The following is a 23,142-nucleotide window of genomic DNA, read 5'->3' as shown; positions in this document are numbered from 1 at the left end:
GGCTGTGCTCGGTTACCTCACCCTCACCCTCACCCTTACCCTCACCCTCACCCTTACCCTCACCCTCACCCTCACCCTCACCCTCACCCTCACAAACTGCAATATTGTTATGAAATACTATCTCCAGTCATAAGCAGTCTGCTCTTCTACCAGATCTTCAGCTGTTTCACCAGGTTGGATTTCATGCCTCGTTGTCTTGACATTTGCGGGCCCCTACCGCTGCGCTACCCCTCAATTGAGCTGCTCTGCGGAAACCACGCACAATCCTGTCAACCGCTTTCCTCATGCAGCAAACCGCACCGCCGAAGGATGAATGGACGAGCAAGGAGTTGATGCTAAAGATCACAGAGGTCCCCGACGAGAACGACCCCTATCACTACCATAAATTGAGTGATACGGATGAGATAAGGCTGGTGACGATCAAGCCGGGAAAATGGACGGATCCAATTAGCTGTGAGCTGACATGCCACTCTCTGGACGTCGATGATATAACTGAGTATTCGACCTTGTCGTATGCATGGTATGTGGTATGATGCTGCCCTGCTAACAGTTATGTCAGCTGAACATGTGAGGACAGGGGATCACCTCGAGTTACCGAAAACATCATACTCGAGGGTCGAACATGGCCGGTTACTGTCAACCTGGCCAACGCTCTACTCTTCCTTAGAGACCATGAGAAGCCTGTGAAAATGTGGATCGATGCACTGGTTTGTGTGCCCTGTTTCTTCGGTTGTTCAAGTATAAACAGGGTGCTAATGAGAGCCTGATACCAGTGCATTGATCAATCCGATCTGAAGGAGAGGGGTAAACAAGTCCAGCTGATGAAGGACATTTACTCAGGCGGCACACAAGTTGTGGTGTACCTCGGCGATGGAAAAAACCACCGACCAAAGCGTCTCTCCGAGCACCACATAATCTCCAAAGCTCCTACCCAACAACACTTTTACAATGACGAACGCGATGGGGTCCACCTAGAAGAGTTCTGGGCCGCACTTTCTGCCTCAGCCATGCCCTCCCTCCCAATGAACGATAGGAGCAAACGGCCACAGATCCGATCTCGGCATCTCTCTTCAACATTCCACATGTTCTGTCTCCTCCGGGTACTGGGCGATGAAGTCTTGACTTCTGAACTTGTCGACAGGATGCGCAAACTCACCGCCACGGACCCCTCCTGCGACCTGCTTGGTACTATGGTCGAAACCCTGCGCTGTATGCTCCTCAACCCATGGTGGCAGCGCATCTGGGTCGTGCAGGAGATGATTGTCAGTCGAGTGGCAGTCGTCCGTTGCGGCACAGTGACATGCCCATGGGACATGTTTATTGCTGCCGCCTCATCGCTTTCGAGCCCCTCTGTCGACATGTCCACAATCTTCCGTCCCGATAGCATCAAGGTGCTTCAGTACTTCTGTCGCCAGGTTCTGAGCTTCCGCGATTTACGCAACCAGTGGAAGAAGAATCTCGGCGCCCCTCTGCTGACTCTCCTCCAGGACTTCAGCACGAGACGGGCAACTGATGAGCGAGACAAGGTATTTGCCTTGCTGGGGTTGGCATCCAATTCTCAGAGATTCTTTGCCTTGGCAAGCTATGAGGACTCAGTTGCCGATGTGTACCGAGCAACAGCCGTGGAGCTTATTCGTCGGAGTCACTCTCTGGAAATCTGGCATGGTGACTTGGCACGGAAGAACAGGAGAGATCTTGCAAGCTGGGTTCCAGACTGGAGCGCAGTGTACGATGAAGGTGACCGCCAGCGGGCACAAAGAGGTGGCAGTGAAAAGAGCGAACGGAGTTTGGCGTGGAAACTGACTCTGGTACAATCAGAGGCGGGATACTGGAAGTTTGTGGCCGAAGGAATGACACTGTTGTTGCACTGGATCAACGAGAATCCACAAGAACGAAAACTACCGAAACGCCTGGAGAAGGAATTCGACTCGTACCACCGACTACTGAACATCACCTGCCTGGATTTCTACCGGAGGAGAGACGCCAACGCGTTGGTAACCACCGTCGAGAGGATACAGGAGCTATGCATCAACCTGAAAGCTCACTGCTCTTGGGGCAGTGCATATGAGGACCTCGCCGAACACCCTTCTATCAGCGCATTCGGTCGTTCGGCGGCTTTTCATCGCGATGTAAAATCAAAGTTTGAGGTTGGCCAAGTTACCCCAAACATGGACTCAGAATCTCGGGATGATTTCTGGTTTGGAAAAGACACAGCGGCTTGGCTTGATCGGATGGTGATCAGGTATGAAACGGTCACTTTCCGAACCCCCAAATCGGAGAGTGCTATCCAGCATCATTTTAGATGGGAGCTTGATGAATCGAGATGGTATCCTGATGGACGCAGACGAAAGAGCTTTTTGTCAATGGAATCCATGCCTCTGGGTACCGTAAGACATGTTGGCGAGCGACTCTTTTCTTGGGACGATCGCGATTCCGCTTTCAGCACGATTTCGAAATGGGTCTCCTACTACGAAAAGATGTCAGGGTATCACAGGGTGAAGTTGGCCAAGACCTTGCTGGGCGAAACCAATCTCACCGAAACACTGCAGAGTACAGCTGAAGTCGATGGAGTTGGAGATGAGAGCCATCGTGATACTGTGGAAGCGCTGCTTCTGGAGTGGCTTGATCATGTGTTTGAACGTCACGATTTCCCAGACGATGCAAACATGAAACCTCTCAACGAGGCTCTCGTTCTTGCAACAACGGGGAGGGTCATGTTCGCCTTGAACGACAGCACTCTTGGGCTGGGCCCGGGGAGCATGACTGTGGGAGATGAGGTGATGATGCTTCCGGGTACTAGCTCACCTATTGTGCTCCGGTTCCGCTTACCTGAGCGCGATGAATCCCTCGAAGGTCCTGCATATGCGGTGGTTGGAGATTGCTATCTTGACCCTTCATCATCGGATGAGAAAAAGAAGCTGCCAAACCCGTGGCCAGGATGGTTGCCGGAAACAATCATGCCAATAGAGCTTAAAAAGTACTGGGAGAGACGTCGCATTTATCTCTTCTAGATGAGGGGTTATATTCATCATCCGTAACCAGTACCTATGTAGGCGCTTTATCATCATTTCTATGCAGCTAACTCAAAAACCCCATCGCCAGGCACCAAACTACCTAAATAACCTTCAGAATAGCCTCTCCAACCGCCTTTGCACTTGCAGGGTTCTGCCCCGTGATGAGCTTCCCATCAACAACGAGCTTCTCCCCCCAGTCCTGGCCAGCCTTTTCGTACTCCGCGCCAACCTCCTTGATCCTGGTCTCCAGCATGAAAGGCATCTTCTCCGAAAGTCCAACGCCGTCCTCCTCGGAATTGCTAAAAGCGGTCACCTTCTTCCCCTTGAGGAGGTAATCCCCATTGCTCAACTTGACATTCACCAACGCGGCAGGTCCATGGCTGTTTGAATTGAGTGTCTTTGTTAGCCAACAGCTGAAAAATGGTGTCTCTCTCTCGACTTGGAAACAAGCACGATAATTATATGATAAAAACTTACCAAACAGCGCTGACGATCTTGCCCGCCTCCCAAAACCTCTTTACAATCTCCTGCGATTCCTTATCGCCGGCGAGATCAAACATGGGGCCGTGGCCGCCGGGGAAGAAGAGGGCGTCGTAGCTGTCGATGCCTTGTTGAAGGATCTGGGAAAGGGGAGTGGTGGCCTCCCAGAGGGCGGATTGCTTGTGCAAGAACTCAACAGAGATCTCGTCGTCTTTGGCGGCTTCGATGGAGGACTGGTCCAGGGGAGCGGCGCCGCCGCGGGGGGAGGCGACGGTGATTTTGGGGGGAGGGGAGGAAGACGCAAAAACGTGGTGGGGGTGGGAGAACTCGGAGAGGTACCAGCCTGTTTTTTTGCCTGTGTCGGCCAGGTCGGCGTGGGAGGTGAGGACTACGAGGATGGAGGGGGACATTTTTTGGGCGTGAGTGTGTTGTTGTATTGTTGTGTTTGTTGCGTTGGTGAGATGTGGTATTGTTGGTGGTGGTGGTGGTGGTGGTGGTGGTGGTGTTGGCTGAGTGAATATTGATGTTCGGTGAGTGAGAGAAAGACCAAACTTTTTATGTAGCTACGTACGAGCCCCCTTCTTTCACAAGCCAAACTCCACGATCCGATCTCCATTGATAATTCTGACGGCCCCTTTGGGGGAGGTGATGCATCTCCTGCTCACTAAGCCGAAAACCCCCTTGATGTAACAGTGACGTCACACTCAACCCAATTCCAACAGTTTCCATCCGATCAAATGTAGGATTGCGGGGTGAGCCGCCATCTCTTAAATCCAGGGTTCTCAGAAGAACGGAATGGTGGACCCCTGAGATGCGACGAAACCTATCGTGGCATAAATCTTGATTCCGAGGATAACTCAAGGGGGGTTATCGCCTATCTCCCTGATCGGAGTTAGATGTTCAAGTCTTGGCATGGGTGATAAATAACCCGACGATAGCGCAGAGGAAAGTGTTGGGATGGAATAACAATCCGAGGAAGCTTGGGTCTTTGACCATGTCGTGATTGTTGAATGCAAAGATTCCGATGAAGGGGGCGGCTGTGAAATGGCTTATTGATGATGGGTGGAATTGAGGTTTTATCGTGGTATCCTTTCCCCGGGCCAATCCCGGAGCATGAGCGAGTTCCCATCATAAAGAAAAAAGGGAACGGAACAAACTGCAACAAGAGGTACCCAATGCCATAGAGTTCATTTATACAAAGAGGTATTTCCTACCCCAAAGACCCCAACAGTAACTAACCATACCATGCCGCGCGCGCTCGCTCGCTCATAATTACATTAAAACAAGTATAACCCATCCCTTTCCAACAGCCAGCCCACCCCGTAAAGCCAACCCCGTCATCTTTTCCCGTATCCCAATCTCAAAACGCCATCCCATGTATTCCAATTCCACAAGTCATCACATCCACATCCCAGTCTTACTCGGCCGTCTATTCTGCTGCCACAACGGCCTCCCACCCCCATTGCTCGCCCGACTATACACCGAACTCGCCACCCTGCTATAATCCCCTGGTGGCCCCTCCCCAACATCTCCCCGCCGACCACCACTCATATTCATCTCCCCCAAATCATCCCCCCCTTCCTCCCTCCTCAAATGATCCTCCTCATCCTCCTCCCCGATCCTATCCAGCGCCGCACTAAACCCGTGGCTGAAATCGTCAATCTCCCTTGTGAGCGGTACCTGATCCGACTCGAGTCTGTTCTCATCTCCCCTCCCGTTGTGCACAACAGGGATAGCCGCCGCGCCGCTGTAGATAGCCGGGTATTGTCCCTGCTGCTGCATATGCTGATATTGCATGCTCAACTCGTCGCTAGGGGGGTAAGAGGTGTGAGAGTGGGGGGTGATAGCTGAGACCACTCCCCCGGCGCCAGAATAAGCATAGGGAGAAATATCGTCTTGGCCGATGGGTGAGACGTCGTTTTGGAAGGGCATGCGGGGCGGCACTGCTGTCATGAGGGGTATACTCTTCGTTTGCTGTTGTAATGAGGGTTGGTTTTGCCCGGCGAACATCGGGTTGGGGCTGGGACCGGTCTCAAAGGCGTCGCTGTCTTGGGGGATGGCGGCGAAGCCTGTTCCTGGACCGGGGCGGGGGGTGCTGATGTTTTGTCCGCGGATGCTTCCTTTCCCGGGACCCGATCTCGCGTTGGCGTTTTGTCGGCGGCGGATGCAAAAGGCGAGAAGGGCTACCAGGGCGATGAGGACGGCGAGACCACCGATTGTGGCGCCTACTATTACGCCTGTTCGGTTCGTTGTTTGCGCTCGCCCGGTTTCCGGAGCGTCGGTTGCGGGGGAGGTGGTTTCGGTGGTGGTTGGCGTGGAGGTGGAGGATGAATGTGTTGAAGATTGCGTTGATGATGGTGAGGAGGTTGATGTTGAGGGGGAAGTAGAGCTGGAGGACGAAACACTTGAGCTTGTCGACTCTGTTTCTGTTGAACTGGCCGATTCCGTTCCTGTTGAGCTTGAGGCGGTATTGGTTACCGTCCCCAGCGTTGTTGGCTCGCTCAGCGTAGAGACAGCTTGTGTCAGACTGAGGCTCACGGTGGGAAAGGTGACCTGCGTCGCCAAACCACTTGCGCTCGTCAAAACGATCGTGGCCAGGTCGCTCGCAGAACCGCACCCGTACTGAGAAGCTCCTCCCTGAAAAACATTCTTGTAACACACATCACTTCCCCCACAGGTAAAAACGTATGGGTTCACCTCCGTCTGTGGCCCGCTGTTCGCATCTACACATCCGGTAAACACACCTGCCGTGCAAGAAGCTTCTCCGTTTGGGCAGCACCCCACCACATTGTTCTCCGTATCCAGCACGCAATGCGAACCGGCGCTACACGTCGCTGCCAAATTCTGGTCACCTCCCAAGTAACCGCATACTGTATTGTCCTGTCGCCGACGAAGAGCAAAGAGGTCTCGTGAAGGTGGTGGTGTTGGTCGAAGAGGCCATGAGACAACACTCAATGGGTGGTACAGGACCGTTGTGGTTGGCGGAACAACTGGTACCCTCCTGGGTAATGGTTGAAGAATATGGGCGTTGCTCAGATCAAGCAGACTCGATAGCAACAGTAGAGCTGTCGGTGGCGGCAATCGATCAAAGAAATCGGATCTCATCTCGCTGTTATCGCGCGTGCATTCGGTATGCGCCTGCTTGGTTATTGTTCGAGATGTGGTGGTGTTTGGTGGTGGTTCCCAAACTCGGCCGGTTCCAGAATCCAGAAAGAGACAAAAAAAAGACCAACGGCGCGGTTCGAGGGCGCGCAGGCAGGTAGGGTTATAACAGTCGGGGCAGGGAAGAATGGAAAGAGACCAAAAAAGATCTGGATTTGCTACAAAATGGGAGGAAGTTGGTGGCAGGAAGAGGCACAGTGGCGGAGGCAATTAACCCACCAGAGCAGCATCACGCAGCTTCGCTCGCAATGCGAAATCTAAGCCTCCAGGGCAAGCAGGGATCTGCTCGGCAGGGGGGAGGGAGGCCTTTCAGGGTCTTTGGTTGGAAGGATGGTCGCTGCATGTCGGGTGGTGTCCTTCCACTGACGCCCCCATGTTCGGGTGCATGCCCTGGTGTCAGGTACACAAGCCCCACTGCGGAGAAGGGCATCTTGTGTATCTTGACTTCCTCAGGCTCAGGTACGAGGACGTACCCGGATAAGCCATCATTGAAGACCCTGGGATGTTCCCAAACCTCAACACGTTGCCAACCGGGATGTCTAAATGTCAACTGAACATTCCATTATGGCCGTCCTCCCACGGCCCTGGCTCTGCGGCGGAGGTGGTTAGCAGGAACCGCCGACCAACAGGAGCAGACTGGAGGTCCAGCTTGGAACCTGACGTGCATCTGCAGTAGTTTGTGCAGTGAGCAGCAGCCATGCAATTACCGGCTGGTGGACCTGCAAACCGTCCATCTTGGGGGATGTGAGTCGTCGGTGAAACACAAGAGGGCAAAGCTTGAAGTCGACGGTTCCCAGTAGATGAGGAATATCGATCGGCTCCCAATGCCGTCGGCTTGTCTTAGCGGCCTGTAAGCCGATATTCCCAACCGTTACATTCCTTCTCCTCGGGCATGGTAGAGGAGCGGCACTATCGCCTTGTGTAACCGTTCAAAGCAAAGTCAACGAACCATCAACGCCACAGCTTGCCGGGAACGGGGACTGGTGCCCGTTATCAACCCATCCCCACTTTGAACGAGACATCCAAAACAAATGTCCGGCAATCCGCATAACCAAGTCCCCATCTTCGCATCTCGGACAAATCTCTCCAGTGTTTTACGGTCATAAGGCAAGACAGTCGCTGAATGGGTCTTCGAAGCGCACATGAAAAGGTAAAAAGATCACCACAGGGCTTTGTCCTCGTCCCGGTGGCCCCCCAAGTTCTTTTTTTAGTACCCCGCACTCTTGGCTAGCGTGGCTAGCGCACTTTGCTGCCGAAGCTGTGGCGGTGCGAAGCGGGTCACTGTTGCAGGGGTGCTCCATCATGACATCGACGGCAACGTCAACAACGGCTTCGCTTTTGGGGATTTTCCCGTCGAACCAAGTTTATGGTTGTGTTCCAAAGATAAAAAGATTGCCACATACCACCATGGTATTTTGGAGGTTAATTGGTGGGGAGGCCACTGATACCTACATAGCAGCAAGTCAATTGGTTGCACTTGTTTGTCTACATACGCGTAACTGTTTGCCCTCCGATCAACGGCTCCGAGAAAACCGGCATTTGGGCCAGTGTTCCTTCTTGGAATTGGATTTGACCCACACTCGCACTCAGGGGAGCAGAAAAACGTGGTCTGATGCTCATCTCGGCTTCGGGGAAAGCTGTGCCTCAAATGTGGCTCTCAAGTGCTTATGTCGCGGTGGAGCATCATGAGAACATACGCCGCACGCTTGCCTATTGGAGAGTATGATACCGACGCAGTGGTTGAAGCCATTTAGGATGACCTAACCTTCTCATCTGTGCTCAAATTGTGGATGTAATTATATGCCGAGATAGATGGTGCAGCGTGCCTTGACAAAAAGACTGTATTGCTAGGATAATGGACACTGTATGCTGTAGTCAAGCAGCGACAGACGCAGCAGCCTTCAGCCTGACCATCTCCTTGAATGTCTCCCTGACTGACTTTTGTTTCTTCTTAGGAGCTAATGACCAAGCGGCTTCCTTGAACTGGTTGCGAATAACCTCTTCTTTCGAGGGAGCGGTGGGTGTCTCAACATGTTCAATGGTGATCTCTTTAGAGAGTTTCGCGGTCTTATGTGCCATGGTTGTTGGTGAGTACTGCATCTCGCTAGGCCAAAATGTGATATCGGGGGTATCTGGAGCTACTGTACCCGGGTCCTGGTATTGAGACCACGATCCAGTTTCGGCTGTATGATGATAGATGGGGTTGACGTTGAGGGTGACGAGAGTGGCAGTTACGTCAATAACACTGATGGGAGAAGAGATAGAAGCAGGTGGCGAGTATGCAGTTGATCCACTCCACTGACTGCTGTTTGTTGGTGATGATGTGTCGTTGGCGTAGTTTCCATCGTTGACAGACTCATGAATGCCAGCCATGGCACCAACAGATGAATTGCACTGTCCGCTGGCTTCGACACAGACACCTTGTGAGGTCCTTGACCATGATGGAATGGTGGTGGGACTAGACCGATGGGACGGTCCGGTGTTATCCCTCAGTCCCATATGTTCGGACAGGCGTTGAACCTGGGCACCGATCTGTTCTTGACCCAACAGCAGTTCAGTAGCGTCCTTCTTGATATCTTTGGCGACGGCTCTGTTCATCCATTAGTACTAAAGTTTAGAACACACTGCGATGCTCACAGAATACAGCTGTAGGTATCAACTCACAACGTATGCACCCCCAAGGTAAGCTCAAGCTGTTCAGTCACCGTTTGTAATTGCTTGTGGATATTCTCCACCGCGGCCTTGCCAGAGATGGCCCACTTGACGCGTGAGTCGTTGATGGAGGTAATCACAGCCTGGAGCTCCTCGATGATGTCCATACAGAGATTGACTTGGTCCATAATGAGATCATTTTTTCGGTTCGGACTATCCGTGTGCTGGGTTCCTTCGTCATACCGAATAAGCTCCAGTACATAGGCTAGGCTTTGAAGTTGAGTCACAGTCTTGAATAAATCTGATCGGGCGTCATTATAACGCTTGCTAAGCTGGTAAAGCTGTTTAATTGTCTTTTGCGCAACTTCGAGTAGGGTGATACAGCCAATACCGATAGAAAACGGATCCATTGTTGTTAAGACGGGGTACCTTGGAATTGTCCGGGTCAGGTAGGCAGAAAGATAATCGAAAATGGCTGAAGACCGCGCATTCCCTCATGAAGTATTGCTGGGATTTAGCCCGTCTTTACTTTCCCACAACACCTCGCATCGATCTGGACAAGAGTGAGTTAGCATGAATGAACTAGGGTAACTGCGGCAATCTGCAATGGTGCCCAGGCAGATCGAATCTTCCAGCTACCTTTTGGCATGTTTTCGTATGCCTCTTTCATCTGACTTGCCAATGGGAAAATGGAGTCGCATCCTCGACGTGCATTCTCCATGCTCATTGGGAGCTTCGCCCCACGATCAAGCTCGAACATCTGCACCACCCCCGCAATTGCGAGAAACTCAGCGTGAAGCGGGATGTTGAAGAGCTCTGCCTAGTAGGAAGCTGACGATAATACGCACTGCTGCTGTTTTGATTCTGTTGGCCCTCTGTCCAATAGGGCAAAGGCATGCCGCCGAATCTCTGGGGATATCAGACCTCGTTTTGGTTGCAGATAGGCTACGGTACCTGAGTCATATAACGTTGTATTAAGCTTATGTTAAAAGCAGCGGGAGAGCCGGCCCTAAGGTGTCTATGAATAGTAAAACGCCAGATATTATGCACCATCCTACAAATGCTTCCACCCATTATGCACTACCACCTGCATCTCGTTGATCAGGCAAAACCCACCCTTCTCCTCCCGCACTACTCCCTTTCCTCCTTCGCCTGCCCACTGAGCCACCCTCCTGCGTATCGTGCTCTCTTTGAACCAAGGCGTGGTGAGCCACCGCCCCAGCCGATTCTTCCATAGCCCAAACCAGATCTGGCTCAGCGACACCCAACTGCTGCCCACCGGATGCACGGCCTTGTATGCTTCCGGCTTGTACCCAACCCTGACATTTGGGTTGAGAAATACTCCTTTCGTCCTTGACTGCGGGTTGTCGGCATGAATCAGGCAGCACTCTGACCCTTCAACATGGTATTCCGCAAGGCTGTCCTGAACGCCCCTGAACTTCAGTCCTTGGATCCCCATGAAAGCCGTCGCTGGCATGGCCACGATACCATTCCAGCAACTCGACACCGGCGCAGGTAGTCCGTTTATCAAAGCTGAGCGGGAATTCCCTGACCTGAAGTATGGCCAAGTCTGTGTTACATGCTCATGCCCAGCCGAGTCCCTCAGCGCAAAGGTATCGTAGAATTGTGGCGGCTTGCTGAAGTCCATGGAGCATGCCGCAGCGTAGCTCCCCTTGTTGGTATCCAGCAGCATCATGATATCTTGCGTGTTGAAGACTACATCTCCGAGAAACAGCACATGGTCGAAGCTCGTCCCATTCTCAGCTAATTCGATCAGCGGTTCCAAAGACTTGTTGCGCAGTTTCGAGAGGTACGGTATCCTCCTCGGCATCAACTGCTTCTCTTTGCCTACCGCAATCCAACCCCCTTCCTGCCCCGGGGTGCTGTGTAGGAGGTCTTTGTGCGTCTCCTTATCCAGCACAATCTTCCGCCCTACTCCCGTCTTCTCAAGTTGTTCATCCAGCTCCCTTAGCGCCCCCTTCGAGTCATCCCAACTTCCACTTTCGTATACACTGACAAAGACATTGTTTGGTCCGAGGGTGTTAACCAGGTCGAGAACAGCGGCGTTCCAGCTAGAGCGGAGGATTTTCTCGTTGTTCCAATGCAAACTGGCTATGAAGACTCGGCGGGTTTGTAGGGAGTGATGGGCTCGGGCTTCTCGCTCGGTGCGGATGAGGCGGTAGTAAATGATATGGGACTCGAGGAGTGTCCAGAGGAAGAAGGCGAGGAGGACCTTCTTGAGGGCTGAGCGGGAGAGGAGGGTGCGGAGTGATCGCGAGGAGGGGAGAGAAGGGGCTCGTGGTTTCATTTCATCGCTGTTTGAGGGAGTGTTTCACCCTGCACAGAATTGCCGTGGGGTGTGTTTGGTGTTGTCGGGACGAGAAAATTGGTGCGTATTGGCGTTAGGCATGTTGAGAATGGGAATATGAGGTCAGAGACGGTTTTGCAGTGCTGACCAGCGCTGTGCCGTTGGAATTGACTTCTGAGTGGAGCCGCTGGCATCGCGTTTAATTAGCGCTAGGGAGCGGGAGTGGCTTGGCACACAGCCCTGTGGGTAGTGGGGTTCAAATTTTGGGGTCAACCTGGAAGGGTTGGGGGTGATCCCCTCAACTCAACAACCAGGCACACATATCAGAGTAGGTATGGGTGACCTCGGACGTGAGAGGGCGCGCTTATAAAACCGAACAATCGAAAGAGCTCCAGAATGTCTACATACATCAGAGAACACCACAGGTCCGTTCCCTTCCTGTCCGATTGTGACCTCAATTTGACACTGCCGTTATTAGGTGCATTTTCACCACCATTTCATCTTCCAAGGCTCCGAAGCTCGAATTCCGGGCACCGCTCAAGAAAACTGATATGAAAGATTCTCATTGGGCTTTGAACTCAGGATGCTAAATTACTCTCAAACACACAAATCATCATGGCTTCTAGGTTGCGGTTACGTCTATCAACACAGGCAAAGCCCGAAGCAGGTACGTGATCCGTAACATGACACATAGAGAATTTAATAGCTGAATTTGATCAGACGGATCTGATTCCGCAGTCTCACCAGCCCTCAATATGGCCAGCCTCGACACAGCATTTCTCTATTCCATACCTATCAATCATCAAGGTCGTTGACCACGGTGAGGAAGATCATGACAAGGGTGAGCGAGCACCAAGTGGACCTCCCCCGTTTAGCGTTGGCCTGTCAAGCTGTCTAACCAGAACAGAACATAACCATTGAGGTTGATACGCACAGACCAAGGTGATTGGAGCATCTCTATTAACGAGAGCACGCGAGAGGATCCCTTTCCTAGAGCGGAATCTAGGGAAATGTTCCGGTACACAAGCGGTGTGTTCGGGGTGGAAATTCGAGGTGCTTGGCGAGCCCAACTGTTTCCACCGCGTCTCCTCCCATTCGCACGTAAAGCCGGCCAGCGTGACCCTCAAAATCCCGTCGGACTTTCGGCTTGCTTTCTTTGCTCTTTGTAACTGACACCGGAGGGCCAACAACGACAACCGAAAACCACATGCCGCCTGAGCTGGGGTAGCACCGGCATTTGTAAGAGAAGCACATGGCCCACTCGTCGCCTTCCATACAGCCTTCGGTGCAGCTGCCTTCGGTGCAGCTGCCTTCTCCACAGCCCCTGGACGACCAGCCAGGCCTCGAGGTCGTGCCGCACGATAACCTCCCCGAAGTTCGACCCGAGGAAGAGCCAAAGTTCTATCTGTCACGGGCTCAATATCAAAATCAAAAGATCGTCCTCGGCGAAGATTATCCCCAGGTAGTCGACGGCAACGGGGAAATAGAGGTTGATAGCCCAGCTTCAACAGAAAAGGGCACGCTTCCTCCTGTCAGCAAATCCTACCAAAGGAGAAAATGGTGGATTATTGGCGGTACTGCTTGTGCAGTAGTTGTCATTGTTGTCGGCGTTACTCTAGGTGTTGTGTTATCACTGAAAGCCCGCAACAATGATGGCAACGCCGCCATAAATGGCACGTCGGGACCAGAAACCATCCGCCAAGGCTCAAAGCTCTCAGCAGCGGGCTGGCGCAAAGCAAATGGTGATGTTGAGAGGTATCTCTTTTATCTCGACCCTCAAGGCCAGATCAGACGCTCGCGAAGTATCACCGGAAAGGGCAATTCTACCTCCACATGGGAAGTGCTGCCAGTGCTTGACCTAGAAGCAACCAACGGCACCTCACTGGCAGCCACCATTGCCCTCCATGGCACAGATTACAATGTATGTCACTCTTTTTTGTCACTACAATAATTCCCGAGCTCACCAGATATCCGTTAGCCGCAAACTGCATTGTTTTACGAGGCGAACAGAAAGGTCTTCGGCACCATGTTCAATCAAGCCAGACAACCAAACATTCTGATCGACAACGTTTCGGGAGGGTACAGTCGTGGTTTCGCGGACCTAGCCATGGGTAACGCGGCTAAACTTGCGGCATACTGGCCCTATGTCGTGGCTCAACATGAGACGGGTGATATCATTCAAGTTGATCACATGTTGGGGGATGGTCTTGTCCCCACCGAGGACTGGTATGTCCAGAATCTCAACATCACCGCCTACGAGGGCTCGTCGCTATGCATAGTACCCACCAGTTCCAACTTCACCAAGATCACGGAATCCAAAGCCTATGGTGTAGTCTACCAGAAGTCCAATCAGGGCCTGGCTATCCATTACCCTGCCTTTGAGTCAGGCACGCCCGACACCGTGCAGCTCGAACGGGTTCCTGAAAGTAGGTCATCGCTCAAGACGGCCCATCAATGTGTCGACTAACCAAACTTTTAGCATTCCCCGAGCTCTACACATTCCCGCCCCAGACTCCGATGGCCGCCTTTGCCATGCCCCGAGGCTCCAACGACAACGACAGCCTCGTGGACATCTACCTTGTCGTCAAGAGTTACACTGGCAAATTTGCCGTTTGGTTCAGCGAGAACTCATCCTCTTGGAGGGAGGAATTCCCTGCGGTTTTCCAAGAGGTTGATGAAGATTCGGACATTGCATGTTCCACCCTGGCAGTCACAAACATGGACTGGGAAGGGAAGGAGGTCCCGCTGGAGCGTGGCGAAGTGCGGTGTTATTTTCAGCGTAATGGCACTGTTGTTGAAGTAGCTTTTGAGTCTTTGATTTGGACTGAGGTTGGGGTGGTGCCGATACCATGAGCCGGCGCGGGGGGGCACAATAGAGTTTCCTCACCAGAGCTACTTCAAGGAGTGGCTGAAGGCGGAGACTTTTGCTCGGGACGCAACGTTGTTGCGCAGAGTGGAATTGAACTGTTGCCGTAGCTGTATGCTTTTCCGCCGCCAAGGTGCCTACGGTTGGACGTAGACACCTGGACTGACCGGCCATGCAGCAGCTGGAAAGCAGACCGTTGAATGGCAAGCCGCGGGTGGGAGGTGGAGAGGTCAGTGTGACGGGGAACGACACGATTGGGATATCAGTGGATTCTGCCTTGCCTGCGATAGACACGAAGTGAATTTATGTAATTCAAATCTGCCCAAAACGCTCGGCTTCTATAGAAAATCTCTCATCATTCGCATTGCCCCCTCACACCACGTTACAAGAGCTGATGGTTTAGGAAAGTCACACAGGCTTCCTTTGCCCAGCAAACCAGTCGGACATTTCGGGGAAGACACCGTATGTTTCGGGTGCGCCGCAATCTATGGTCCCTTCAATCTATGTTCAGGTGAGGCACTGACAAGATTTGTTTTCACTGATAGGCCCAAGATAGGTAGGCCAAGCATGTAAGCGGCTCGATCCTCTTCCGCCATAGCCATCAGCCAGTGTCTGATTGATGCGACTCTGGGAATTGGTCTACAGCAAACCCGATGGCCATTGTTCACGAGCTCTTTGTTTGTTCTTAGAATACGAAACCAAAATACAGTCTCTGCCTATCTCCAACTCTGATGCACTGTCTGAACTACCTTTCGAGAATGGAATAAACCACCAGTCTTGGAACATGACTACCATGCAGCATGCCACCACCGGCAACCTCAACGGAAACCGACCGCCTTCACCATCGGGTCAAGTCGAGAACTTGGAACCGGTTATACTGGGAACGGGCGCGGCGTTGATGCCCATCACTGTCGCCATCGCGATGGTCCGGATTGCAACCGGGCGGGCAGTTTCAAAACTGCATGTTGACGATTGTAGGCATCCCTATGACCTACCTGGCAGATCAAGAGCTGACACTATCAAAAGACGTCTGTCTCCTCACCCTATCCTTTGGGCTTGCCCAATGGGCAATGATGTACCGCCGTAAGCGCTCCCCACTTTCACTCTTTCACCATCCGGGCCTTTACAAAGCTAACTCTCAAAGTCGCCCGGCTAGGTGTAGCCCGTCACGCCTGGGACATCCCACTTACCAGCATCAACCCTCAAGTCTACCAAGTCTGGGCTGCGCACACTGTTTTGGGTATCATCTCCTTTTTCAACACCAAGGCCCTCATCCTGACGTTTTATCTCCGGCTTTTTGGGACTGTGCGCTGGGTGAGGTGGATGTGTTACTCTCTTTTGAGCCTGTCGGTGGTTATATACGGTATGATTGGGCTCTGGTACGTCGCTGGTTGCGCACCCAAGAACTCGAAGCTGCCTGTGTGTGATGAGACAGGGCCGTTGATACTAGCGGGAGGGGTGTTCACTGTGGTGGCGGATGTGATGTTGTTTGGGATGCCGTTTCCGGTTATCAGGGGGTTGAGGCTTGGGAGGGATAAGAAGAGGGGGTTGGTGGTGTTGTTTGGGTTTGCGATTCTGTGAGTGCCGTCCTTGGGGGAAATTGGGAACTTTACCTATGTGCTGATGAGATATTTGATGGCAGGATTATTGCCACAAGCACAGTCAGTCTGGCGTATCGGATATCGATTGTCGTGAATGGGACTGAGGACCCTTCTTGGGATGGGGCTGAGGTGGCTGTTACTGCGTATGTTGAAGGCCTTCTTTTTTAATTTGTGATGTCTACCTACCCAACTGACGTGATGGGTAGATATGTGGAAATATTCGGCACTGTGATTGTCGCCTCTGCACCGGCTTTGTACACGTTTTGGACTCGCATCTTTACAGAAACAAGACTCTACGCGACATTGAGATCTGGCTTTTGGTTCAACCAGAGAACAGAACCTGACATCAGACTGGGTCAATGGAAGACTTGGCCAGCCGCGCATGGCGTGGCGGCAGTGCCTGTGAGAGCCGAGGTTGTGGGGACAGAGAGCAGTCAAGACTTGATCCAGGAGCATGGCGGGAATGGTGGGATACTGAAGACTGTGACTGTGACGCGTGAGGTTGTGGGTGATCAGGGAGGACGTGGGGGACTTGGCTAGGTAAAGAAAAAGGGGGGAGATCTGGGGAAGAATAGGTAAGGTACCTTAGGAATGGGTGTGTGTTAAAGAGGCCAAGCTATTCCATGGGGGATAGATGTATCCAAGAATCACGCTCAAGTCTTTATAATGTCGGAATGAAGTAACGAAAGTGCTGCGGTTGAACTCTGGTTTTCTGGGTTTGTGGACTGGAACTGCTGGGATATGTGTCTTCTGTACGGGCATCCCGCCGTGGGACTCGAGTCTCGAACCAACTTTGCTATTGTCTTCAAATAATCTAGTACCATTATCCAAAGCCAAGATTCATGTTTTCTAGTTGTTGTCTCACTGAAGCTGTGTCAATTGAAGCTGTGGGACACAGTTTCAGTCAGGCCCGTGTCCCACGAGCTAGACGACTCTATCAGGTGGAACCCTGGATATTAACGAACTCAGAGTTGCTTGGATCCCAATCTACCTGGTTTTTTCCTTCACTTCGAAATCAAATTGTCGTAATAGACCGTCCCACTCTCTGAATCCCGGTGCTGAACCCAGTCTGCAAGTCTCGCCACTGCTTCAGGACTAACGAGGTCACGATGCTGATCGTTCAGGCCCATGCAACCCAGCACTCAAATCGCAAGATGAACAGTGAGGCAATTAGCAGCAGCGGCATCTCACGGAATCGAGGCATACTCAACAGCAGCGTGGCGCCACTCAGTACCTTGTCAAAGCTGTGTGAATCGGAGAATGTGGCTCTGTGAGTGCCATCCCACTCGTCGGTAAGTCCTGGATTGGGGCGCTGCAAGATGTCGCGAATTTCCCACCTCCGGGGCGAGTAGTGGCTTTCTTGGTCTTTTGGCACGATGAAATCGGGTGAAGTTGGTATTTCAAAACCCCTGTCGAGGACTTAGTTTGCATTGTCGAGAGCACGTCTGAAGTTAGGTAAACTGTAAGACATACGAGGTATAGTCATCCAAATGGTACAGGGTAGCTCTGAAGAGGTGAAACAAGATGCCAGGTGCCATGGAAAGAGAGAAAATAGAAATATCACAATAGCCAGAACGAGAGCTGGAAGCTTGTCATCTAAGGGGCGGCAACGCACCAACTGCCTCTGCTCAAGTGTGGGAGGTGCGCAGTTGGTCGCGCGAGGTACAGTCCGCCAAGGTAGCAAGCACAGCGGGCCACCTCTAGGCACCTCAGCTGCCTCTTTCACACGCTCATGAAAAGTTGACTTCCGGAATGGTCTTTTGGTTCCAGATGGTGGTATGTTCTTACATGCTTAGCGGACAGTGGACTACACATCCAACATAGCCACCAACCACAGAACATGATACGCCACTCGGCAGATTTCCCATCTTCTCAAACCACACCTGACGAAGACATAAGCGTCTGAGTGGGCATAGCGCCATGACTTACCTACATGATGTTACCTATTCCTGCACCTTCAGCAAAAGGGCAGGCCGAAGAGATGCGCCCTCCCGATGATTGCAGGCATAAGGTTCTCAATAGCTTCAAATACCCGACCTTACAAAGAAGCCTGTTATCTGAGGCATCCAAAGTTTTATACGATTTATACAAACTTCGTAACGGTATTATCCAAGGTTGGTAAGCAAACTACCTGAGACTTCTGATAAAGCAAACCGACTTCCCTCGCTGAGATCTATCAGTAGAGAGGCTTAGCTAGGTACCTACATAGTCTCCCATGAGCTTCTTGAAGGCGGCATTATGTTCATCCCAACCTCAGCATGACCTTTCATATCGTGAAAGAAATTAAACACAGATGAATGGATCTGCAACAACAAAAGCAAAGGAAACCACACTAATAAACTCGCATGCCTGACTTCAAGGCAGACCCGACAACACCGTTGACCATCCTCAGGGCACATGTAGACCAACGAAACTGGCCTGATTATGGTATATGACCGAGGCGGGATGAAGGTGAAGGCTCAGAATGGTTGGTTGTTGTTGTTGTCTTGGGAGAAATGAGGAGAATAACTTTGCGACCAATACCCTGGTTCTGAAGCAAGAGGAGGCAGGAGGTGAAGTGGCTGCTGTGAAGGTAGAGGTAAAGCGACACCCTCTGGCACAGAATAAGTTGTCTGCAGGCAGTGTTTACTGGGATTGGTGGCCTCTCCTCGAGTTGATGCATTCTGCTTATTTTCCAACATGCGCACCACAAGAGATAGTTCGTATTCTTTTGCATAATCCATTGGCGCCTTTCCCTCGTGATCCTGAACGTCGATGTCAATCCCGTCAATCCCTAAAAGAGTCCGGATGATAGCTAACGAGTCCTTTTCTTTTTTTTTCCACACCGCTAAGCATAGTGCTGTTCGGCCGTCTTCATCTTGTAGGTTGATCGAGCCCCGGCGCCACTTGCCACTCCGTTTTGCAAGTTCCTGAACAACCTCGAGATTGCCCACAAGAACTGCGACATGTAGCAATGTGTCTCCATTGCTATCCTGGAGAGTGTCAAGGGAGGCAGGGGCAAATGCCTTTTCGTACCAATTCAAAACCTCTGTGCACACACCAAAGGTTTTACATTGCTCCATGGCATCAAATAGTGCCATCCACGAAATCCTCGCGACGTAATCCCCAGTGCCACTCTCCAATAAAAGCCTAACAATATCCCGATTGCCATTGCGTAAAGCATAGTCTAGAGCAGTCTTTTCGAGGTGATCAGGGAAATAGGCTTTCTCGGTGTGGTTCAGGAGAACTTTGCAAGCCTCCAAATGTCCTGAGGCGGCTGCCAAGTGCAGTGCGAGCTTCCCGTTGTCGGCCTCCTGGTCGGGATTGATACCTGACTCAAGTAGAGCTGTGACAGCTCCAGGTACGTTGTATTGAACGGCAATGTGTATGGCAGAGCGACCGAGAATGTCTGCCGGATTGTGTTGGGCGCAGTAAGGGCCGATGTTGCTGTATAGGTACTTTTCCTCTTCTCGTGATGGGGTCCACAGCCCTCGGCCAAGTCCTCGAAGAACACCATGCAGAATGGGGGAGCCAAGACAGTCCTGTAGGCTCCAGGTAGCCTTTTCCATGACCAATGTTCGAATCCAAGTAGCATTGACGTCAATGACGGAAGCATTTTGAAACCTTTCCATTACAGACATCCCTCCGTACAGTTGATTAGTTGCCTTGGATGGCACCGTGCACCAGTTCCACAGTTTCTCCATGACAGGACGGAACATCTCAAATCGACTGGCGAGGGTTTCGACGGCATGTAAGCTGTCTTTGCGGTTATGTCCCCTCTTGGCCAAAATCTCATCCTCCAAGATCAAAACAGCACCTATCTCGTCGTTGAGGAGGTTACTCTTGATGATTGAGTTGATGAGGGTGGATTCGGTAACAGAGAATGATTCGTAGTCTTTCTCATTCCATTCGGTGTTTTTGGCTTGCAGAATGCTGCAGGCCGCAAGATGTAATCTGGAGGCCTCTAACGCCGTGTTATCCGAATCGTTTTGTCTGGTCGAAAGACCAGCAATTTTGGAAGCGATGTGTTCGAGGAGATTCTCATGGAGAGTCTCTATGACAGTAACGAATTCACACCCGATGTCGCAAAGGGTTTTAATGTCCTCCCGCACGTATATAGTACCTAGTTCCTTTTCCCAAAGGGATATTTTCGTTCTCACTCGATACAAAATCTTCAAGAAGCTAATCGCGTCCGACCTGAAGTCTGTCAGCAAACGCTTACTCTGGGACATGTAGGGGTTGCATACAAATCTGCATGGGTCCAATCGTCACAAGGATGAGTCGATGGGCGGTCCTGAGGAAAGAAGCTTGCCGAGAGCAGGAGGCCTCTTGGGTTTTCTCTTCTTCGCTTGCGAGCCTGTGTGCTGGGCGAGCACTTGAAGCCTTTGTCTTCGCAACGATCGCATCTCTGAGGCCATTGGCGTGGTTGTGGTGTGCACTGATCTGCGGGTTAGTCAAAAAGAAAAGAAGCAGAAATAGAGGTTGGTTTATAGTAGCTATTTCCATTTTCCAAAGTCCTAAAGTGCACGTTATAAAGAGGTGAAATATGTACTCACCTTCTTTCTATCTTTACGGCAGTGATCGCATTTCACGAGGTCGAGCTTCCTACGCGAGCCCCGCCCCAATAGCCCAGTAGGATTCATCGTTTGTGGCTGGACTTGCCACTCTTCCATAATGCTCCTGTTGCCAGTGACAAAGAGGAAATTAGTGCCTCGCACCCAGATATCAGCGGCGTCAAGCTTGAGGGAGGCAGTATAAAGACCACAGTCCCGAATGAGAGATATATGGTGTCGCAATCCAGAAAAAAGGGGATGCCCACGCTGGCGTGGTGCAAGTTCGTCTGGAATTGGCTCCTGGGGGGTTGATGAAGGTAGGCAATGTATTGGGAAAGGTCTTGGGCGCTAAGGTGCGTTCATGGGTGCCGCTGACATAGGTTTATCCGGTCAGCCATCTTTCACTCGTTTTATTTGGTGATGATGTGCATGTGCTGGTGCAACTCCAAACCATGCTGTGGTGGCGCAGGGCAGCCTCAACCGACATCAGGTATCGCACCTGTCGCATTTGACGCACTTGTGTCACCTGCTGTCGCACATGTCGCACATATCGCACCTGCTGTCGCACATGCCGCACATATCGCACCTGCTTGCACTCGTCGCATCTTACTCGTACCTTCTCAGTAAGGGCCAGCCATTATGCAACGACCGAACGCCCCGCTGGATACTTGTCTCAGTCCACCATCGGGGACAGGTTACCCACGGATGTACCTATGTCATCACCATGCTGTCGACTGTGCTGATGTGCACTGCCCTCGCGATTGCTGTTTGGTGAGGCTGTGGGAATGAGCAACGATCATGACAGTAAAATGCCAGCACGTTGTAGCAACGCAAGAGTAAAGATACCTTAGTTTGACAGGACTCCTTATGTCGCCCAGGGCGTTACCGGGTTCTGATCTTCCCAGGTTGCGATTGGTCCCCTCAGATCTGTCCACATCATCACACCTTCACTTCGCAATGGATATGTTCAATTACCTAGGTTTAAAGACTCTTGATCTCCCTCTGTTTTCTAACCACCTATCCCTGGTTCACCAGGTGTGTTGCTCTGATCATTGACCATTGTGTTCTACAACATGGCTGTTTCCAATACAGAAGATCATGACCCCGCCAGCACACCAGCGTGGACATCACCACAGTCCCAGAGTATTCAAGTCATTGTTTTTGGAATCATTGCCTCCTTGCTGACAATGGCAACGGCCTACCTTTCCTACAAACATCTCCAAGCAGTAAGAGTCCAGAAAAGCTCACCGCTGCCATTACACAATCCTCCAGGACATCAGACCATCTCCAGAACAAGGATTGTGTTCACTCATAGAACTTCACGCCTGGGAGAGGGGGTGCAGGAGGAGTATGAGTATGTGATCTCTCAGTTGCCAGGGAGCATAGTGCCTGCCGGTCATCTTTTAGACCCTCTACTACCTATGCTCATGTTCTAACAAATGAGACAGGTTCACAGTCCCAGCAACTGACGCACGGCAGCTTCCATGATTTGATGCCGTCAGGCAACCCCAAGCAAATCAACAATAATTATCAGGCTACGGAAGCATTTTGACGGCATGGAGACGGCATAACGCAGGTCTCCGCGTGTATAGAACTTAGTACGAAACATTTTGGAAGAAGATGGGACGTCCAGGTGTGTAAGATGTTGAGGTAGTGTTGATAGAGCGCCAATGACACCCAAGGTCTACAAGATGGAATCCGTTTCTCACTTTTTAAATACCTACTTATCAGTGCACTTGTCATCAGATAGAGCTGCCGCTACCAGCACAACTTCAAGCATGAATCCCTCTGCTAACAGCATTTGTGCTACGACTGATACACGGCCTGGATACCTTGCTTCCCATCTCGATACGGTAACGTAGGTATTTTGGCAAATCAAGAAAGCCCTATAGCGGCCACAATCAATGAACAATTTGGGAGATGACTCGTCATCGTCATGCTGGTGTTAGCAGCGGTCTACTATTTAACAGTGGTTGGTGGGACGGAGGTCAGTAAGTCTGCGGCAATCAGAGCGGTTGTTTCCCCCGAGTGGGCAATTCAAGACATTGTACCTTCTGGTAATTTTAGGTACCACAAAAAGAATACCATTTCCTCGATGCGGGCTAATGGTTACTGGGTTTCGAAAGCTCCACATGATTCAGAGGCAGCATGATGCGTATGTTTCCTTGGGAGTGGAGATGTTGTTCTACGTCAAAGCCAATTTATGGCCCTTGCTTGCCGACCCTTATTCATTGGGAACTGATGACTCTTAGGGTGCCAAGCTGGTGAGGAAGAGTGATACTAAGACTACTAAGATGCCGATGATCACGAGGAACAGGCCGTGTTCTTGTCCATCGCTCAGTTGAAGACTCGGTTGATGAAGATACAACCTGTGCTTTATAGATGGGATACAGCCAGCGCGGGGCGCGAGTACTGGCAAGGCTACACATGAGCCAAAATATCATGATTATCCCTATGTATATCCCAGTTCTTTATCCCGCTCATTCGACTTTCGCCGGCGTGAGCCACCAGAGAGCGTACTCAGCAT

At 51.5% G+C, this 23,142-nt stretch overlaps 9 protein-coding genes across 9 annotated transcripts; 3 read left to right on the top strand and 6 right to left on the bottom strand.

The window, feature by feature from the left end:
• Positions 1–376: 376 nt before the first annotated feature.
• Positions 377–778, bottom strand: QC761_600100 (uncharacterized protein; the record flags this gene model as incomplete). Its single annotated transcript, XM_062880470.1, has 2 exons — positions 377–520; positions 578–778. The coding sequence occupies 2 exons, from the start codon at positions 776–778 to the stop codon at positions 377–379; spliced, it is 345 nt and encodes a 114-aa protein (XP_062729709.1).
• A 43-nt stretch (positions 779–821) lies between these two features.
• Positions 822–3,011, top strand: QC761_600110 (uncharacterized protein; the record flags this gene model as incomplete). Its single annotated transcript, XM_062880471.1, has 1 exon — positions 822–3,011. The coding sequence occupies one exon, from the start codon at positions 822–824 to the stop codon at positions 3,009–3,011; it is 2,190 nt and encodes a 729-aa protein (XP_062729708.1).
• Positions 3,012–3,114: 103 nt separating this feature from the next.
• Positions 3,115–3,904, bottom strand: QC761_600120 (uncharacterized protein; the record flags this gene model as incomplete). Its single annotated transcript, XM_062880472.1, has 2 exons — positions 3,115–3,394; positions 3,492–3,904. The coding sequence occupies 2 exons, from the start codon at positions 3,902–3,904 to the stop codon at positions 3,115–3,117; spliced, it is 693 nt and encodes a 230-aa protein (XP_062729707.1).
• A 988-nt stretch (positions 3,905–4,892) lies between these two features.
• Positions 4,893–6,599, bottom strand: QC761_600130 (uncharacterized protein; the record flags this gene model as incomplete). Its single annotated transcript, XM_062880473.1, has 1 exon — positions 4,893–6,599. One exon carries the CDS (start codon positions 6,597–6,599, stop codon positions 4,893–4,895), a length of 1,707 nt encoding a protein of 568 aa, XP_062729706.1.
• Positions 6,600–8,084: 1,485 nt separating this feature from the next.
• Positions 8,085–9,718, bottom strand: QC761_600145 (uncharacterized protein; the record flags this gene model as incomplete). The annotated part of the gene is made up of 2 exons (XM_062880475.1): positions 8,085–9,246; positions 9,321–9,718. The coding sequence occupies 2 exons, from the start codon at positions 9,716–9,718 to the stop codon at positions 8,532–8,534; spliced, it is 1,113 nt and encodes a 370-aa protein (XP_062729705.1). The 3' UTR covers positions 8,085–8,531.
• Positions 9,719–10,362: 644 nt separating this feature from the next.
• Positions 10,363–11,616, bottom strand: QC761_600140 (uncharacterized protein; the record flags this gene model as incomplete). The annotated part of the gene is made up of 1 exon (XM_062880474.1): positions 10,363–11,616. One exon carries the CDS (start codon positions 11,614–11,616, stop codon positions 10,363–10,365), a length of 1,254 nt encoding a protein of 417 aa, XP_062729704.1.
• A 238-nt stretch (positions 11,617–11,854) lies between these two features.
• On the top strand, positions 11,855–14,469 carry QC761_600150 (uncharacterized protein; the record flags this gene model as incomplete). The annotated part of the gene is given in 7 exon segments (XM_062880476.1): positions 11,855–12,041; positions 12,095–12,283; positions 12,337–12,457; positions 12,524–12,907; positions 12,923–13,537; positions 13,595–14,042; positions 14,096–14,469. 4 exon segments carry the CDS (start codon positions 12,869–12,871, stop codon positions 14,467–14,469), a joined length of 1,476 nt encoding a protein of 491 aa, XP_062729703.1. The 5' UTR covers positions 11,855–12,041; positions 12,095–12,283; positions 12,337–12,457; positions 12,524–12,868.
• A 632-nt stretch (positions 14,470–15,101) lies between these two features.
• Positions 15,102–16,741, top strand: QC761_0094910 (uncharacterized protein; the record flags this gene model as incomplete). Its single annotated transcript, XM_062873011.1, has 3 exons — positions 15,102–15,456; positions 15,627–16,226; positions 16,290–16,741. The coding sequence occupies 2 exons, from the start codon at positions 15,102–15,104 to the stop codon at positions 16,061–16,063; spliced, it is 792 nt and encodes a 263-aa protein (XP_062729702.1). The 3' UTR covers positions 16,064–16,226; positions 16,290–16,741.
• A 1,340-nt stretch (positions 16,742–18,081) lies between these two features.
• QC761_600160 (uncharacterized protein) lies at positions 18,082–21,045 on the bottom strand. The gene is made up of 3 exons (XM_062880477.1): positions 20,619–21,045; positions 20,310–20,500; positions 18,082–20,259 (listed from the first exon to the last, which is right to left on the bottom strand). Exons 1-3 carry the CDS (start codon positions 20,733–20,735, stop codon positions 18,543–18,545), a joined length of 2,025 nt encoding a protein of 674 aa, XP_062729701.1. The 5' UTR covers positions 20,736–21,045; the 3' UTR covers positions 18,082–18,542.
• Positions 21,046–23,142: the final 2,097 nt, after the last annotated feature.

This window comes from Podospora bellae-mahoneyi, chromosome 6 (assembly GCF_035222275.1).
Source record: "Podospora bellae-mahoneyi strain CBS 112042 chromosome 6, whole genome shotgun sequence".
NCBI lineage: Eukaryota > Fungi > Ascomycota > Sordariomycetes > Sordariales > Podosporaceae > Podospora > Podospora bellae-mahoneyi.
This window is presented reverse-complemented; position numbering and strand designations above follow the sequence as displayed.

Coding starts and splice junctions, on each gene's coding strand:
- QC761_600160 (XM_062880477.1), bottom strand. CDS start 20,735: ATGGAAGAGTGGCAAGTCCAGCCACAAACGATGAATCCTACTGGGCTA. Junction 20,501..20,618: donor GCCGTAAAGATAGAAAGAAG/GTGAGTACATAT, acceptor CCCGCAGATCAG/TGCACACCACAACCACGCCA. Junction 20,260..20,309: donor GATTGGACCCATGCAGATTT/GTATGCAACCCC, acceptor GACAGACTTCAG/GTCGGACGCGATTAGCTTCT.